Below are 16,845 nucleotides of genomic sequence, written 5' to 3'. Positions count from 1 at the left end.
CTACGATGTTAACACTGCTTCCAGTTTGCTGTGCGACACTGAGTAAGCATGTGATCGTAAAAATGTTCTTTTGTCCAGCAAACATCTGCTTTGAGCCAACACTGAGTCTGCTTGGAGCATGTGAGGAGTTTCAGTCTTTCTTGGGTTTAGTGTCGCATTTACAGATCTGGAGTATCATAAGGAAACTGGACTGAAAAACGGTGTGAATGCATCTTTTCTCTTCTCTTACAGTCAGTCTGTGAGCAACAGCTGGCAAACCGTGGCGGACCATGTCAAGACCACCCAGTTCACCGTCAAAGGTCTCCGTCCCAACACCATCTACCTGTTCATGGTCCGAGCCGTCAACGGCCAAGGCTTAAGTGATCCGAGCCCAATGTCTGAACCTGTTAGAACTCAAGGTATTCCACATTAGCATAAAATAATAAGTCTTTATTCACTGAATACTGTAATAGTCACTTTTTTATGTGTTTTTTTTTCTCTCATTTTTATGAGTATAACTTCTATTTTATTACACGCTGTGGCCTCTGTCTCTTTCTAAAAAGCCATCCTAGTCATCCTCTCTCAGCAACTTTGCGGCAGATAGCCGCACTGAAGCATTGCAGAAAGTTCCAGAGGTCAGATTCTTCAGCTGAGCTCAGCTCATTAAGGCTACACTTAAGCAATTATGTAAAATAAGCATGTCTACTTTTGGAAGGCCTAACAGCATTATCTCCTTCCACGCTTTGATAATCTTTATAGCGGTGGAAAATGACCATCTCCAAAGCCAGAGAGGATTTGATTACGTCCTAAGCAGACCACAGTCTTCGGTGTGTAGAAAAAGTTTCCATTTAGAAGAAAAAAATAAAAACTGGAAAATATAATAAAAGCAGTCTTTATCCACACTCTGTCAAATAAATGCAAAAAAAAAAAAAACTAAATCGTAAATCTGATTTTCAGCAAATAGCCTAATACTTTAAAGGTGATATGTGACAACTTGTCTTCTGTGAACTCTTTCTATCCGGGTGGGCGGAGGTTCAGGACTGTGTCGCGCTGTCTTTTTTTCTTTTTTCATTTTAAAATACAATTTCCTCCTGTGAGAGTTTTCCTCTGTGTGTCGGTATATAACTCACACAGCGGGTCGCTTTTTTTTTTTTTTTTTTTTTTTTTTTACCATTTTCATGATCTCATATAGTAAAATTTTTATTTCTTTTAACATAAAACACATGTGGGGGAAGGAAAGAGCTGGAAAAGTGTGTCATAGTGTCCATTAATCTTCCATCTAATGTGTCCGAGGGTCACAAATTCTGAGTTCATTCGCCACTGCGGTTGCTCAGTCAGACCAGAGGACGTGCAGAAAAGTCCCAGATAAACATTTCAAACCCAATTTTTTTCTCTGTAGTGATAGAAAGCGGCTTCATTTTTCTCCCTTTTCTGCTCTCATTTTTTTTTATATATTTCAATTTTTTTTCTAGATATAAGCCCTCCAGCCCAGGGAGTGGACCACAGGCATGTGCAGAAAGAGCTCGGAGAGGTCATAGTTCGCCTGCATAATCCTGTTGTCCTGGGTCCCACCACCATTCAGGTCACATGGACAGTAAGTGACTGATGACTAAATCCGATTGCTGTTTTGCTTTTCTGACCTGCAACATGTTTAAATGTTTAAACATGAGACACTATATGTGAAAAAATAATGAGATTACTGTGAAAGGCCTCAAAAAATCCAACTGTTATTTACGTAGATATTTTTTATGACTGAACAATTGTAAAACTCAAATTTTTTAAGTATATTTTTTAGTGGAAAAACATGTTTAAAACATTAAAACTAGTTTTTTTTTTCTTCCATTGCTTCTGAATATGAAGTCATGATAGAGTTACATAGTGTTAATCCGAGTTATTTTATTTTTTTAATTTCCGTGTTTCCATTTACCAAATTTATTTTCATAATTACATTAGCTACTGCTGCAGTGGGAGGAGTTAGCTTAGCTTCTGCTAAAGTAAGTGAAAGTTAAGACAAGGAAAAGCTTTTGGTATGGGAGGTGAAAGGTTCCCAAGCCATTTGCAAGAGAAAGAGGCCCACAACATCACAGAACCTCCACGGTACTTAACAGTGGATATGGATATAAGTTTGTTTCATGTCAAAACCGCAGAAATTGTTACAGAAATTAAATTTTAGTTTTACTTGACCAAAGCACATTTTTTAAGAAATGAAAGAGAAAGAGATGGAGTTTATCAAGCAATATACTATATGTAATATGATAAATGCTTGTGTATTTTTTTTTAGTTATTCTCTTTTGTGATGTCGCCAAGATGCAATCAGCAGATCTTATAAGATCATTATAAGATAATGATCTTATAATTATCTTGATAATTTTTAACAAGACCAAGTCACCAATTGGTGATAAGACTTAGTCTTACAAGATCTAAGTCTTGTAAGACTTAGATCTTATATCACCAATTGGTGACTTGGTCTTGTTAAAAATTATATTTACATCTAAAGAAATTAGAGCAATCAGTTAATAAGTAGAAATTATGAAAAAGTACAAGCAAATTAAAGTATAATGAAAAGAAATGTCTCATTCACATGTATTTTATCCATTTCACATGTGCTCTTTCTTGTCTTCCCTCTTTTGAAGTGTCACTTAGAGAAACGGACCTGTGTGACGTTATATTTATACTTGATCACTTTGTGCAACTCAAAAGTATAAATTTCAGAATTGCTTCATTTTTTCTTTACAGGGACAACCTTTCTCTTCTGTTTACTTAATGTCCTGAGATGAAATGTTGATTTTCTCATTTTTTCAGTCAGATATTGTGGTTCTGGAGTAAAAGTTGGATTTATTCTGAAGCTTTCCCCGGTACTTTAAAATGTGTGTCGACGGTTTCCTTATCTCCCTTTTATTGTTTCTCCATCTTTAGTTCTGCAGACGCCTGTCATAAAACCAAGATAGTTGACATTAAAAATCCATCTTTGAAGCTTCTCCTGCAGGCGACCATTTGCTTTATGTTGTGGGGATTTTTTTTTTTTTTTTTTTTTTTTTTGTCAGCCCGTTCCCTCCTGACTACAGCTTTTGAAATATTGTAATTGGCGACTTTAAAGTAACCAAACATCAAATGGCTGCAGAAATGGTTTCTTTAACGACAACCAGAATCAAAGGAAATGTCAGAGACACCTGGATGTTCATCAGTCCTCCATCTTTCCTCCCTAAAACAAAGTCTGCCCTGATAAATTAAAATATTGCTAATGGTTGCGAAATGTGGTTTTGCTGCAGAGGTAATGCGTTTATCTTCCTATATGCAAGGTCTGTCTGTGCTATGTGGGTTTGAGGGAATGAAAAAGAAAAAGGAAGCATCTCCTGCCTGGATGCGAGCGGTTTTTCTATTTTAATTGCTTGGTAATGAGGACATAAATGTCGCTCGGATTCTTAGAGGCTGAGGTGTTCATTCGTTTATGTTGAGCACGGCGCCATAAATCACTCAGTTGCAGGTATTTACCTCACATCACTTAGCAGATGGGGTGGCGGTTAGCATTTTTAAACGAACAACATGAGCAGTTTTCCCGCTGACATGTTTATTGACCCCTGCAGTAAGCCTCCCCCCACTCCATTTCCCTCCTCCAGAACTAGCTGCTAATTTAATGCTAAACCCTTTTGCTTTATGATTGTAACGTGAAGCTAACACCAAACCGTGGTGGCCTAAATCAATCAGGAGTCCTTTTTTTTTCAGTAAGCAGAGATTTCCGCTTTTTATATTTCCAAATCATCCCATTAATAAGAGTCCAACACCAACAAGGTTGTGGGTGGGAGTTGGGGGGTTGAGATCCATTGTGCTGATTTACTCAGTCTGTGCTGGTGAAAAACAGCTGCTTAATATCCCACTTGAAAGCAGCACTGACTTCCTCTACTGTTAACAAGCCATTACAGTGAGTTATGTGCTGGCTCCTCCTCTGCATAAATTCAGCTTTTTTTTTTCTTTCTGTTTAACTAAGTGGCCCAAATTTTAAAGGAAAGCCCTGTTTGGGGCTTTTTTCCATCACAGAGATCTCGTCTTAGGTCTTTTTTTTTTTTTTTTTTAAGGGGAAAATGTCTGCTAAAGACACCTCTGCTGTGTGTTCCCATGGGAACATGCATTTGTGGCCGCATGACGTTCTTATAGTTGTGAGACGTGCTTTAAGGTGTCACCAGGTTTTATTTATTGTAGGTACGGGACATACGTTCCATCCTTTAAGGTGGAGTTGTTAGCTTGAGCTAGTGTCAGGGTGGTTATAATTGAGCAGAGTGTTGCATGGCTGGTGATAAAAGCCCCATTAAATAAGTAACAGCTCCTAAAGTGGCATGCATGCAGCCTTGTAAAGCATGCTGCAGGAAAACACCACTTAGTCACTTTCACGTGCTTTCTTCCCAACCATAACCTTGACTTTATTGCTTCCCCAGGTGGACCGCCAGTCCCAGTTCATCCAGGGTTACCGGGTTCTATATAGGCAGACGTCTGGGCTTCCTTCGCCAGGGGCGTGGCAGACCCAGGACGTGAAGGTGCCCTCGGAGCGCAGCGTCGTCCTGTCATCGCTGAAGAAGGGCATCGTTTATGAGATCAAGGTCCGGCCGTACTTCAACGAGTTTCAAGGCATGGACAGCGAATCGAAGACGGCGCGGACCACTGAGGAGGGTGAGACTCAAACAAATTGAGTTTATGGAGATTAGCCTCTAGGCTAGTTGAGTGTGTTCTTCTGTTTTGTTTTTTTTTTTATCATCATTTCAATGTATATCTTTGTAATGTATATCTCTTTTTATATTGTTGACTCATGTTTGGCAGTGCTGCTGCCAAACTTCCCGTAATCCATTGCACAGTAACCACACACCTACACTGTGATTGGAAACTTTACACAACTCCTGTAAAGATGAGCTGTCACCCAGAGCTTAATTTATAGAGACTCTGACAAGGCCATAGCGCAGCGTGGTAAAAATCACTCACGAGGACACGAGGGCCTTTGTTTGAATGAATTTACTATTTTGACCTTTGCAGGGAAGAAAACTGCGTGCATCAATACCATGGCAGCCTTTGAGTTTAATGACTTGAGTTAGCTTATATGGTTGAAGACTTATATAACACATCCTCTCAAAACCACAAAAAGAAAGATACAAGCGCTTCGATGTGGAGGTGAAGCCTATCTTAACAAAGCATATACAGGCCTGCATGTGTTGGGAGACAGTTCACATCCTGTTGTGTTGACAAGCTCATTTATTTCCCTTTCCTCAAGGGGACCGTATCTCCTGTGACCAGCGTGTGTATGCACTGCTCACACTGACTGGCCACAGGAGTGGAACTGCCACCACATCCCAGCTGTCCCCAAAACGCACACACACGCGCGCACACGCGTACACACACAGACACACACACACACAGACACACACACACACACACACACACACACACACACTCACACATGCCAGCAGACCTATCTCCTGTAGACCTCAGAGGCTACATGTCCCAGCTATTACCTGTGCTGATGGTATCCCCCTTTCCTGTCCTCTGTTCATAGTCCGGTTTTCCAGAATTCCAGCCGTTTTCCATTTCTGTCATAATGCAGCTTCTGTTTCTTTTCATAACTAATACACTGTCAGACACTTTGCTCTGGGCTATTCAGGCTGCCTTGGATGACTAATGGGGGCCAGGAAAAAAATCGAGTTCAAGAGGTGATTAAAACTTAGGGTATCCATTAGCTAACACAATTAGAGAACTCCATGAGAAGGTTAGGGCAACTGAAACTATTCCCTTTAACCATTGAACCTCATTCTCCATATAAATATTTACACGGTCTTGAAAAATTATTAATAGCATTTACAGTTCTTATACATTGGTACCACAGACCTCGGTGTTTTCACACACCTATCTATTAGGTGACATCTGAAGTAACCAGATGTCACCTAATAGTTAGGTGTGTGAAATTGGTTTTCAGTATAAAAACGCCTTTTTTTGAAGGCCTTAATGGTCTGGAGAACATTAGTTAACAAGAACACATCACAGAAGTGTTTGTCATCCCAGCATGACAAACACTTCTGTGATGTGTTTGTCCTGGGACTGTATTTTCCAGTCCCATTTTATAGCTCAGTCAAGTTACTGTTACCTTCAGCACCTTCATGACTTGGAAGAAATTTGACTTTGCATTTTGATGCCTTAAAATTGGACCTCTGTTTCTTTAAGAAGCGCCGCTTTTAGCATATCATCACAACATCTCATGATGCTGTTTACAACCATTCTCAGGCGCATTGGTCTGAGAAGTAGTTTGTATGATGAGCTCAGCAGACTCACAGTTCACCAGGTGTTTAAAGACTGCTGCCGCTAGTCTGGAGGAGCAGATGGGAAGAGGCGTGGGGAAGAGGTAGGCTACAGGGAGGAGCTTTGTGGAAATAGGTGTAGCTGTGTGAGAGGAAGTGTTTATGCCCCCTCTGAATGGTTGTTATGGGAGATTCAAGGATTCTTCAAACATGAAAGAAAGAATCAAAGCAACCAGCAATGATGGAATAACATTATGAGATGTTATAAAGATAAAAAATGTTCTTAGTGAGTTAAGGATATAATGGAAAGAAGAATGGGCAACAAACTTAGTTGAGACATCACGTAAAACACTTAAAGATGTAAAAGCAGTTAAAGTGAAATTCCAAAGAAGTGGGCTCTGACAAACTTTGATTTTATTAAAGTTTGTCAGAGTAAAAGGAACTAAATAAAAATGCACATCACACTTTTCCAATTTTCATAAAGAATATTTGAAGACCTTAGATTGTTAGGCTACAAAATCCCAGTTAAATCATTTTAGGTTTGTGGTTATAATGTGAAAAAATGTGAAATGTTAAACAAATGCCTTTGCAGTGGTCTGTGTACCTAGGCTGATAAATTGATTCTGGCTCCCGTCTCATTACACCTGAAAGTATACATGAGGTGGAGTACACTTTAGGCAACAACAGTCCTTATTCAGGAAGAAAGGAAAATTATTTGTCGTCACCTAAATGTTCATTTGTCGGCTAATTTTCCACGTCGCTCTCTAGGGAGATGCCACACTGCCCACGCCTTGTCATTAACCATTGGCTACTTTTTAGTAATGATCAGCTCTGTTTGTCTTCCTCCCATCATTCAGCACAGCATGGTGAGCACATGCGAGACAGGGGGGTCACATTCCTGCCTGCCATACATCACTCCACTAATGGCCCTATTAGCACAGCCTCCAAGGCCTCTAATGAAAAATGTGTATTGTTTAGCACAAATATGCATGATAATCAGCTGCTAAATCATTCATAACATTAACTTTGAACGACATTGCCTCTGATGGCTTCCGCGGAGAAGCCAGGCACTTCATCACCTGATCGCGACACAGTGGCTTATTGGCACAGCACCGGGCGCGTTCGCTCAATCAGATGCTCGCTCGGTAGATTGTTTCTAATCTGGCCAAGGTGTTGAGTTCATCATTAGAACCATTCATCTTCCACCGTGCCAGGGCCTCCTGGCTCTCCTGGGGCCCGTGTGGCCAATTGCGCTGAGGGATGAGCATAGATTTACGGGGTTACACATGCCATTTTGGATGGAGGTGAGGTGAGGGAGAGGCAGCACCAGGAGTAATTGACCTGTCAGTATTCCGCCACGCCAATCCTTCCCCACCCTGCAACCGGCCAGCCACTGCGGAAATGAGAAAACATTATTTTTAAAGCGTTTTTTCCAGTTGGGCCAACTGTTATTTATTTTTTTTCCTTCTCATGCTTTGTGGGGTCAGAAGATTGTTGCCGTCAGAATAACAATGGAGGTTTATGAAAGCCCGGGCTGTTCTTGTTTCCATCCTCTCCACCTGTCTGCCTGCGGGAAAGCTGATGCATTCCCGGGTACCTCCCCCGTCCCTACCTACTGACTTTAGTTTCATCCGCCTGATCGATGAGAGTCTGTCGATGTGTTTACTGAGACATTGTTTCCCACCTATTAAATGCCTTTTTTTTTGCGTTTTCATATTTGTTTGGCGTCTGTTCTTCATCCCAATAAGCCTATTGACCCTTGTGCCAAACCAGTCAACGACAGAGTCTTAGCATGACTGAGAAGTCTCGCCTGACTCTGCCAGGCCATCATTGCACAAATCAATACCAGTATCCTCTGTGCAAATCCACCAGAGCAGAGCAGAGACTGATATATGAAATCACAGTGAAATGTTAAAGACAGCTGACAGCCATGTCGGATCTGACCTGATCTTATCCTTACAAACCCGCAGTCAACTGTGCCTTCCCTACAAAATACTATTCTTTTTCAAAGGCATGGCTACTGGTGTTGTCATTGTTTTTTTTTTCCCCCCTTTTCTCTTATGGTTCAATTTCAGGGACTCTTACGGAAGAATAGAATACCCATCAAAGGTACTAAAACCTCAAAATTTTAATGTCTTACCAAATTGACCCAACTGGCTGGGGAGAAAGAAGTCTGGATAGTCTGCTGCGCCACAAATCGGTCCCAGATGAAACGGGAGGTGGATGGATGGCAAATATTTGACTTTGGAAGTCACTTAATTAGAAAATATTTATATAGGTTTGTTAGAGAACATTAGTGAACAAACCAAACAAGGAAGACCAAAGGACACAGAAGACAGGTTAAGGATGAAGAAGTGTAAAGTTTTATTACATCATAAGCCCTAAGGTTGTAATGGGTAACTTTTAGATAATATGAGATAGACAGTCTGTGGTAAAACAATGAGCTCCTCTGCCTGTGGTCCTACTGCTATCTGCAAAAATTCACCGCTCAGTTAGAAACAACTAATCAGAGCCAGGAGGAGGGGTTTAGCCCTAGCTCTCTGCTATGCTGCAGCTCTTTCCTGACGTTAATGTTCAGGATAGTTAGCATGACGGCTGATGAACGGTTTTCCTGCAATGTTAAGTTGTTCCTAAGCCATCAGCACATTTAGCAAGGATGATTTCCAGCAGTAAGGCCCTCCTCCTGGCTCTGATTGGTTATTTCTGACCAAAAACTGATTATTTCTGTAGGAGCACAGAGAGGAAGCAGAGGAGCTTGATTTTTTCACAGATTATCTGTCGCATACAGTCACAACTTAGTGACAGTTTTTCGAAATATGGGGGAAAAAAAATAAAAACAGATTGTTTATAAAAGTTACATACCACAGCTTTAAGCTTCTCATTGAGTAAAACAGATTGGTGTTAACAGCATTGTGTCAGTCTGTTTTGTAAAGTTCCAGTAAGTAGATTAAAGCTTATGTGTGTGATGTCTGTAAACATTAGAGAGTCTCTGTATATTTTCCATTTCCCATCGCTGACTATTGAGAAACCGTTTTAGAGCCGGGCCATACTGCGTCTGACCATTGCTCCTAATTCTCTTTCAGCTCCCAGCGCCCCCCCTCAGCAGGTAACCGTCCTGACAGTGGGAAACCAGAACAGCACCTCCATCAGCATCTCCTGGGACCCCCCTCCGCACGACCACCAGAACGGCATTATCCAGGAGTACAAGGTCCGTTTCAGGAAGCAACCGCCATCCATTCCCACCGCACCTCTACATGACTACATTAAAATCAACTTTTTCTTTTTTTTCTTCTCAGATCTGGTGTCTGGGGAACGAGACACGTTTCCACGTGAACAAGACGGTGGACGCAGCCATCCGCTCCGTGGTGGTGGGAGGGCTGCAGGTGGGCGTGGTGTATCACGTGGAGGTTGCTGCCAGCACCAGTGCAGGAGTGGGAGTGAAGAGTGAACCTCAGTCTATAATCATCGGTGAGATAAATTGATAGAAATCTGTCGCAGCCTTTTGGCGTCCACTTTTTAAGAGAGAGTGATGCTGGAGGGAGCGGGGAGAAAGCAACCAAACAGATGATATTGTTGAAACGGTGTTGTTTGGAAAGGCACTCTGACTGTGATTTATGTGGAGCTCTGGCAGATTTTCTCTGATTTGACCCATAACTGATGACTTGGCCTGCAGCGTGTTCTTATTTCCCCAGTGTCACTCACATAATCCATCTCTGAGAGCAGAACACTGAGCTTGCACTCATAATATAGTTTTTTTTTTTTTTTTCTTTTTCGTTTGCTTGTCTTCAGAGGTGCCTGCGCTCAGACGGCTTTGGCAGAACAATGTGGATCAGCGTCTTTTCGGCATGTCGCAGTGTTTGTGAATAATCCACGTGTTTGTTACAGTGAGAAGTTAGCGGTGTTACAGTGAGGTGCTTTGTGATTCTGGTTGTGCCTCGCTGCTAGAAATATTTGTCAAGCCGGCTAGCGGGAGTTGACGTGGGATTGGGGATCAATAGAGACCGTGGCGCTCTGCTCTTATTTCATGTGGTGTGTTGCAGTGGCGGTGGAGTGAATTAGAGGCTGAACAAAGCAAACAGCCTGATCACCTGGGGCTTTGCTGTGAGCTGCTAGACTTTGTCTTTTCCAGTCTTATCATTGTGTTTCATCTCACATCCTTTTTTGCTCTTTAATCAGCTTTGACGGTCAGTATCCTCCTCTGCAGCTTAACAAAACCTGACAAAACCTTAGACGAAGCACAGCAAGACTAGAATGTCTTGGAAAACTTGCACAATTTTTGATTCTACTCAGACGACTTTATTTGTCGCAGAGGGGCAATTTCAGAACACATGAATAGTACAAATATACTCAAAAAGCCTCTTTAAATGTCCTGAATAAACTCTGATCCTTTAGAGGTGCAGAAGAAAAGTATTCCCAGAGCATGATGCAGCCAATACCGTTGTTTAAAGGTGAAGACGATGTGCTTATGTCTGCTAGTAAGATATAAAACCTTAGATTGGTTAACAGACAAGATAGGACTTCATCGATATGAACATTTTTGGTCAATATCAATATCTGATATTAATATTGCTCTTTTGACCAAAAACCAATATTTACCAATATTACATGTACTTCACCATCTTTTTGACAACTTGAAATAAAATGGCCACACCTCTGACTCCCCACAATCCTTTGCTCCATCACTATCACTGTCACATGACCACACAAAAACCACATGACCGACCTTCTTCACTGCCTCTCCAGAAACAAATCCCAAAATATTCTCTTATGTCTGGGTCTGTATCTGGAATAGCAGAAGCATATGTCCATGTCACTGGATTGAAGACATTAACTATAATATGGTATGAAACATGTTGCAAAAGTAGTTGTTGCTTTTGAGCTTGAGTCGTCAATACAGTGAATTTGTTTAGATTAAGGTGAAATGTTGGTTTTCTTTCTGTATTTCTGTAGTTCTGTTTGTTCACATCTGCACATTTGAAGTTGGGGTATGTACCCTTTCTTAAAAAATGTTTTTCACGTTTTTGTTAAAACGTATGAAACAGCTAATGTATAAAAAAAAAAAAATCAAGCTCAATTGCCTAGTTCAGGGAGGAGGAGGAGCATGAGTTGTTCCACAGATAACCTGTCTCATATTGTACTGTAACAACATGGAGACAGTTTTAACAAATATGTAAGAAAACAACATTTTTACAAAAGTTACATACTCCAGCTCTGCTAAAAATGATCAAGACCTGCTTATTTCTAGCTCTGTTCCAAACAATCCTTTGTGTATTTCCTACTGTGAACAAACGTAATATTTCAAAGTCACGGAGTGCTTCATAGATGACTGAAGTTTCCCGCGAGAGATTTAAAGCATACGTAGATTTTTTTTTTACCCCCCCCTGTTTCCCTTCACATCTTGGTGCTGATATATGCGTATTAATCTCATCTGCTTTGTTTGTGTGCCCTCAGGGAAAGAGTTCCGGGACGTAATCATACATGGAAACCGGAACAACAGCATCACGGAGCAGATAACGGACGTGGTGAAGCAGCCGGCCTTCATCGCTGGCATTGGAGGCGCCTGCTGGGTCATCCTCATGGGCTTCAGCATCTGGCTCTACTGGAGGAGGAAGAAGAGAAAGGGTCTGAGCAACTATGCAGGTTAGCAGCGGCTGGCTCATCAGGAGCCTCAGCAAAAAATCCTCTCTCTCTCTCTGTGCTCATTTTTTAATTGTTTTTTTTTCCTCTTCCTTCAAAGCGAGAATGTTTTATCATTAGATCATTATCCGTCAATACCATAGCTGCTGCTAGCAATATCGTCAAGATGGATGCTCTGTTCCGGCTCCGCGGGGAGACAGATGTCAGCTCGGATCGTTTCCGGAAGGCTGCTGTTTTTTTTTTTTGTTTTGACAATTCCACCCACAGAGTTATTAGCCCAGGGAGGGGGGAGTCGAGGTGCCAGAATGGAGTGGTTGGAGCCATAGCTATAGTCCGGCTCTACGCCCACACACTGACCCTTACATGTTCATGGTCGATATCCCCAAGCCAGTCCGCTTCCTCTGCCAAGTGCAGTGGCTTTCCTTACAGAGGTGGAAATGGACATGAACTCTCTTTGGGGGGTTTTTTCTTTCCCTATTTGTAATCAGATATTCAAGAAAAGCACATTTACGGGAATACATTTGCAAATTTTTCCGGGGAAAAGCGTGAACTGCAGCAGTGATGTTTCCTGTTTCATCTTCATGTGCTACGTTTTGTGTTTTGTTTTCTGTTTGATTTGTGGCATCTGCTCAGCGGCCCCTGCTTCTCTGGCTGCAGCAGTGCATCTCAGCTCCACTCCCCCCTACACACACACACACACGCACACAAACACATCCCCTCCTCTCAAAGCACTGCTTTGCTCTGCAGACTTTTTTAACACACAACTTTTTCTGTCTTCTTGTTTTGCAGTTCAGTCCTTCACCTTCACCCCTGCAGGTACTGTTCATTTGTCCCATCACCTCCCCTCATCCTAACCCCCTCCCAAGCGCAGTCATCCTCCTACCCGATTGAACTTCCCATGCTCAGACTACAACCCTCTTGATCATGGCTAATAAAAAAAAATTAAACCTCACACAGGTGGAAACAGTTTAACCTGCCAAACAACATTTACAAGTCAGTTTTTGCTATTAGCCATGATTTTTAACCCTGCATACCGAAATTATTTCCCTGCCAAGCCTAAAGCCGTTTTTTTTCTTTTTTCTTTCTTTTCTTTTTGTTCGTCTGTCATAGCAATCTGGTTCTGGTTTCCGAGCTCGGTTTCATTCTATCCATCTCCCTCCTCCTGCTGAAATGTTCCTTTTAGTTTTATTTCCAGTGATCAAATCATGGTGTGCTTTACCTGTCTACATTCCTGTAGTTTCATTTAGAAAACTGGCTTTTCCTTTTGTTCAGGACGACTTTTGTTTATTTTTCTTTTTTCTGTAACATCTTTTACACATAGCTTTGGGTTGGACCTTCTCAGATTCCTTGGTTAAAATCTAATGTTAAAGGAGCGGTGTTGTATGTTGTACAGACACATCATGCCATTTTGTAGCACAAGCAAGTAACTATGTTGTTTATTTATTTTTCTATCTCTTTTTTCGACTTTTCCATAAAGAAGTCAGAAATGGAGAAAAAAAACACAATACTGGGGACGAAACCAATACATTTAAGCACAAGCTTATGATACCTTCACTTTGATATAGATAAGCATCATCAAAATCAAAGCTATCTTAGCTTCAGTACAACATAGCTTTGATGTTGAACTGACATCTTGAACAACTTTGATGTTTAAAAACACAAAACCCTGGCCAATAGAAGTAATAAAAGATAGAAAAGCTTGATTTAAATTTATGGAAATGTTATACATATCACGCATAATTAAAAAAAACTGTAACTTTGTAATTTTATGCCTTGCAGACCACCCCTGTCCCCCACTTTCCCCACTCAGCTCCTCCAGACTAGTGGCAGCAGTAATTAGCAAACACCTGGTGGAACTGCGAGTCTGCTGATTTCAATATATGAACTGTCTCAGTCCAAAGTTCCTATGAAAAGTTAACAGCATAATGAGAAGCATATCACGTTGTGATACAGTGCTGAAAAGGCAAAGTGTCAGAAAGAGCAGGAGCTTCTTAAAGAGACAGAGGCCCAATTTCAAGTCATCAAATTGAGAAGTCAAATTACATTTAAGTTATTTTTGATATATGTAGCATTTTTATAGTAACTGAAGCTAACAGTTACTATGATTGTGCTATAAAATGTCACTATGTGCCTGGAACATACATATTACTGCCCCTTCTAAGTCATTTCTGAACTTTTTAGAGACATCAGATACAAGTGATGAATGCCGCACTGTAGATTTCATTTTGTAAAATTGTTTGAGAATCATTAATTCTTTTGCTTTCACTTTGCAAGGATTAGGGTTACACTATGCTGTGCCGGTCATTACATAAAATCATGTTGACATTTGTGGCTGCAAATGACAAAAATGGGGATTACTTTGGGATGCCTCACTTTCCCGCCTTAACCTTAAATAGAAACAATTTTGTCAAAGGATGCATGAATATGAATGTGACGTCTACTTAATCTAAAGCATTACGTCAGCACATTATGAAAGATGCGTAATCTTTGCAAAAACTGTGCGGTTTTCAGTCAGTCTTCTTAAACGCCAAAGAGGAAGCAGGCTTTTTTTTTTCTTTTTTTTTTTTTAAAAGCCTTTTACTGGCAAGCACAATTTAACGTTCAGTTCAGCAGAGATCAAAAGCTGAGACTGAGAGGTGATATTTGGAGCATGCATCAGAATGTGATCGAGGGGTTTTACAGTGCTGCTCTCTTTCTATTGACAATTAGCTGATGTATCGAGTGTCCTGTCTCAGTGCAGTAAAGCTGTCAGTACACCAGAGGTAAATCACAACACTGGCGTGGCACACAGCCAGCAGGAATTAGATTTGATGGAAATTTTATATGCTGATTACACTTCGTCAGCCCCCTCCCTAACACTGATGCTTATTAAAGGGGATTAATCTGCATTCATATTGGAGAAAGTGCTTATCCAGCCCAGCCCGGACTAGCCGTGTCAGTCTGGCTAACATTAAAATGCTCCTCAGCAGCCCAGAAATGTGCCAGCCCTCAGATAGAGACTTCAGAAGCTTCCTCAGCCAGCTCCTGTCAATCCTCACCCAGACAACAGTTTCCTTAAATGCAACTTCTGCCGGTGGAGGAACAAAGAGCTCCAGGCTTTGGCTCTGGTTGAATCAAGATGTCTCCCTGTCTCAAAAGTAGAATTTCTATCCACACAGAGCTGCTGGATGTAAACAATGAAGTCCTAAATGCAGTACTTTGTTGAAAGTGTTCACACCATTTGGTCACATCCCAACCACAAGCATCAGAGGATGAAGCAAAACCTTTGATACCATTAATGTTCAGAGCGTCAAAACCAAAGTTGCAGAATGTAGCTTTTATTAAGAAAAAAAATTGCATATTTGTTAAAACATTCACTATGTTAGGACAGTAGAATATGAGACAGATGGTCTGAAAATATCAAACTCCTCTGCCGCTACTTTGTGGTCCTACTGCCATCTGCAGAAATACTGTTTATTCCAAACAGTATTAAATTAATATCTTTCCTAAAGATTATACACACAAATATCCCACTATGACAATGTGGAGAAAGGTTTGTGAGTGTTTAGATACCCTTGAAACAATATTTATGTAAGTACTCACAACCTTTGCTTAACACTTTGTTGATCCACCTTTGATATTAATTACAGCCTCAGGTGTTTTTAAATATGATGTCATCAGCTTAGCTTTTCAACTTGACATTTGCAAGTAAGCCAATAAAATATGGGAAGCTATTGACGGGGAAACTTGTTTGAAAAAATTGGTTGTTTCTGAACAGCTCAGTCAGAAACAACCAATCAGAGTGAGGAGGAGGATCTTAGCGCTGTCAATCAACCTAATGTACATGCTGTAGCTGTGCTAATTGAAATGAGAAACAACATACCATTACACAAAAACTGTTTGTCTACCACCATCTGTGGCCATGCTAACATAACAATAACACTGCTTACTCCTTCCAGCCCCCATGGTCTCAACTACGCTACAGCTGGCCTGGCCAACTGAATGCTAAGGCTAGTTAGCATCATTGCAGATAAACAGGTTTTTTTTTTTTTTTTGTAATGGTAAGTTGCTTCTCCACCATTAGCACATTTAGTGGAAGGTATTGTTATTGCGCACCTCCCTCTCTCTCCCCCCAGCTCTCTGTCTAACGCAGCGTTTCTCAATGGGGGCAGAACCGCCACCTGGGGGGCGTTCAATTTCAGCCATTTTCCACTGGCTGAAATTTTTACAACAGGGAGACGCTGGGATTCTTTTGGGGGTGTTTGCTCGAAGGTATTGTAGGTGTAATTTACACCTTAAATGCACAACAATACCAGTTTAGACTTTGAAACTCAGAAACTCACAGAAACATTGAAGAGAAGAAGAGCTATGATTGATATTGTTGAAGTTCTATTCATGATTTAATGATCCAGAGCACAGTTTTTTTGCGAATATTTAAAAGTTTAAACTGGCATTGTTGTACATCTTTTACCTGCTCATTTTGTGTAATTTTTAACAACTAGAAAATTGCACAGAGCAAGAATATTTTTTCCACTCTGATTGGCTGCTGTTAGGATGAATGTCCATTCATTGCATTTTTCTTAGACACCTATAAAAATGGCTTTTTTGTTCCCTGGGAAATTATTTTTGACGATAAATCCAGAAACAACCATAAAATCAAACATCAACAACAGTGATAGTAATATTAATAATAAAATAATATTCAGTGCAAAGTAGTGCAGATTGAGTTTCCTAAGTCTGTTGGGATTTACACTGTCCAGGACTGAATAGCTTTGATGTTTGATTCCTCTCCAGAATCAAACATCAAAGCTATTTTACAACCATCAAAGAACTTTGAGGTGACTCATTAATTGAATGTCCACAACATCTCTTAGATTTTCTTTATGCTAATTATTTTATTAGTAAAACAATTTTGCAAGGGTCAGTACAGCTTAATTCAGTACTGGAAATAATCAAATAAGTAAAATCAATCATCTAG

At 40.7% G+C, this 16,845-nt stretch overlaps 1 protein-coding gene across 2 annotated transcripts in view; it reads left to right on the top strand.

Moving 5' to 3' along the window:
* robo2 (roundabout, axon guidance receptor, homolog 2 (Drosophila)) overlaps positions 1-16,845 on the top strand; it is a 98,878-nt gene that overhangs the window by 23,681 nt on the left and 58,352 nt on the right. Inside the window, exons 5-11 of one of the 2 annotated variants that reach the window (XM_015038829.1) lie at positions 232-398; positions 1,452-1,573; positions 4,410-4,641; positions 9,335-9,459; positions 9,548-9,719; positions 11,703-11,891; positions 12,678-12,704. In XM_015038829.1, coding sequence (XP_014894315.1) covers positions 232-398; positions 1,452-1,573; positions 4,410-4,641; positions 9,335-9,459; positions 9,548-9,719; positions 11,703-11,891; positions 12,678-12,704 — 1,034 coding nt within the window. The remainder of the gene's footprint in view (positions 1-231; positions 399-1,451; positions 1,574-4,409; positions 4,642-9,334; positions 9,460-9,547; positions 9,720-11,702; positions 11,892-12,677; positions 12,705-16,845) is intronic. The other variant, XM_015038828.1, reaches the window with a different exon arrangement.

Source organism: Poecilia latipinna, unplaced genomic scaffold, assembly GCF_001443285.1.
Source record: "Poecilia latipinna isolate Pla-1442-1.1 unplaced genomic scaffold, P_latipinna-1.0 Scaffold454, whole genome shotgun sequence".
Lineage (NCBI taxonomy): Eukaryota > Metazoa > Chordata > Actinopteri > Cyprinodontiformes > Poeciliidae > Poecilia > Poecilia latipinna.
Note: the sequence above shows the minus strand (reverse complement) of the source record. Positions and strands in the feature narration are given on the sequence as shown.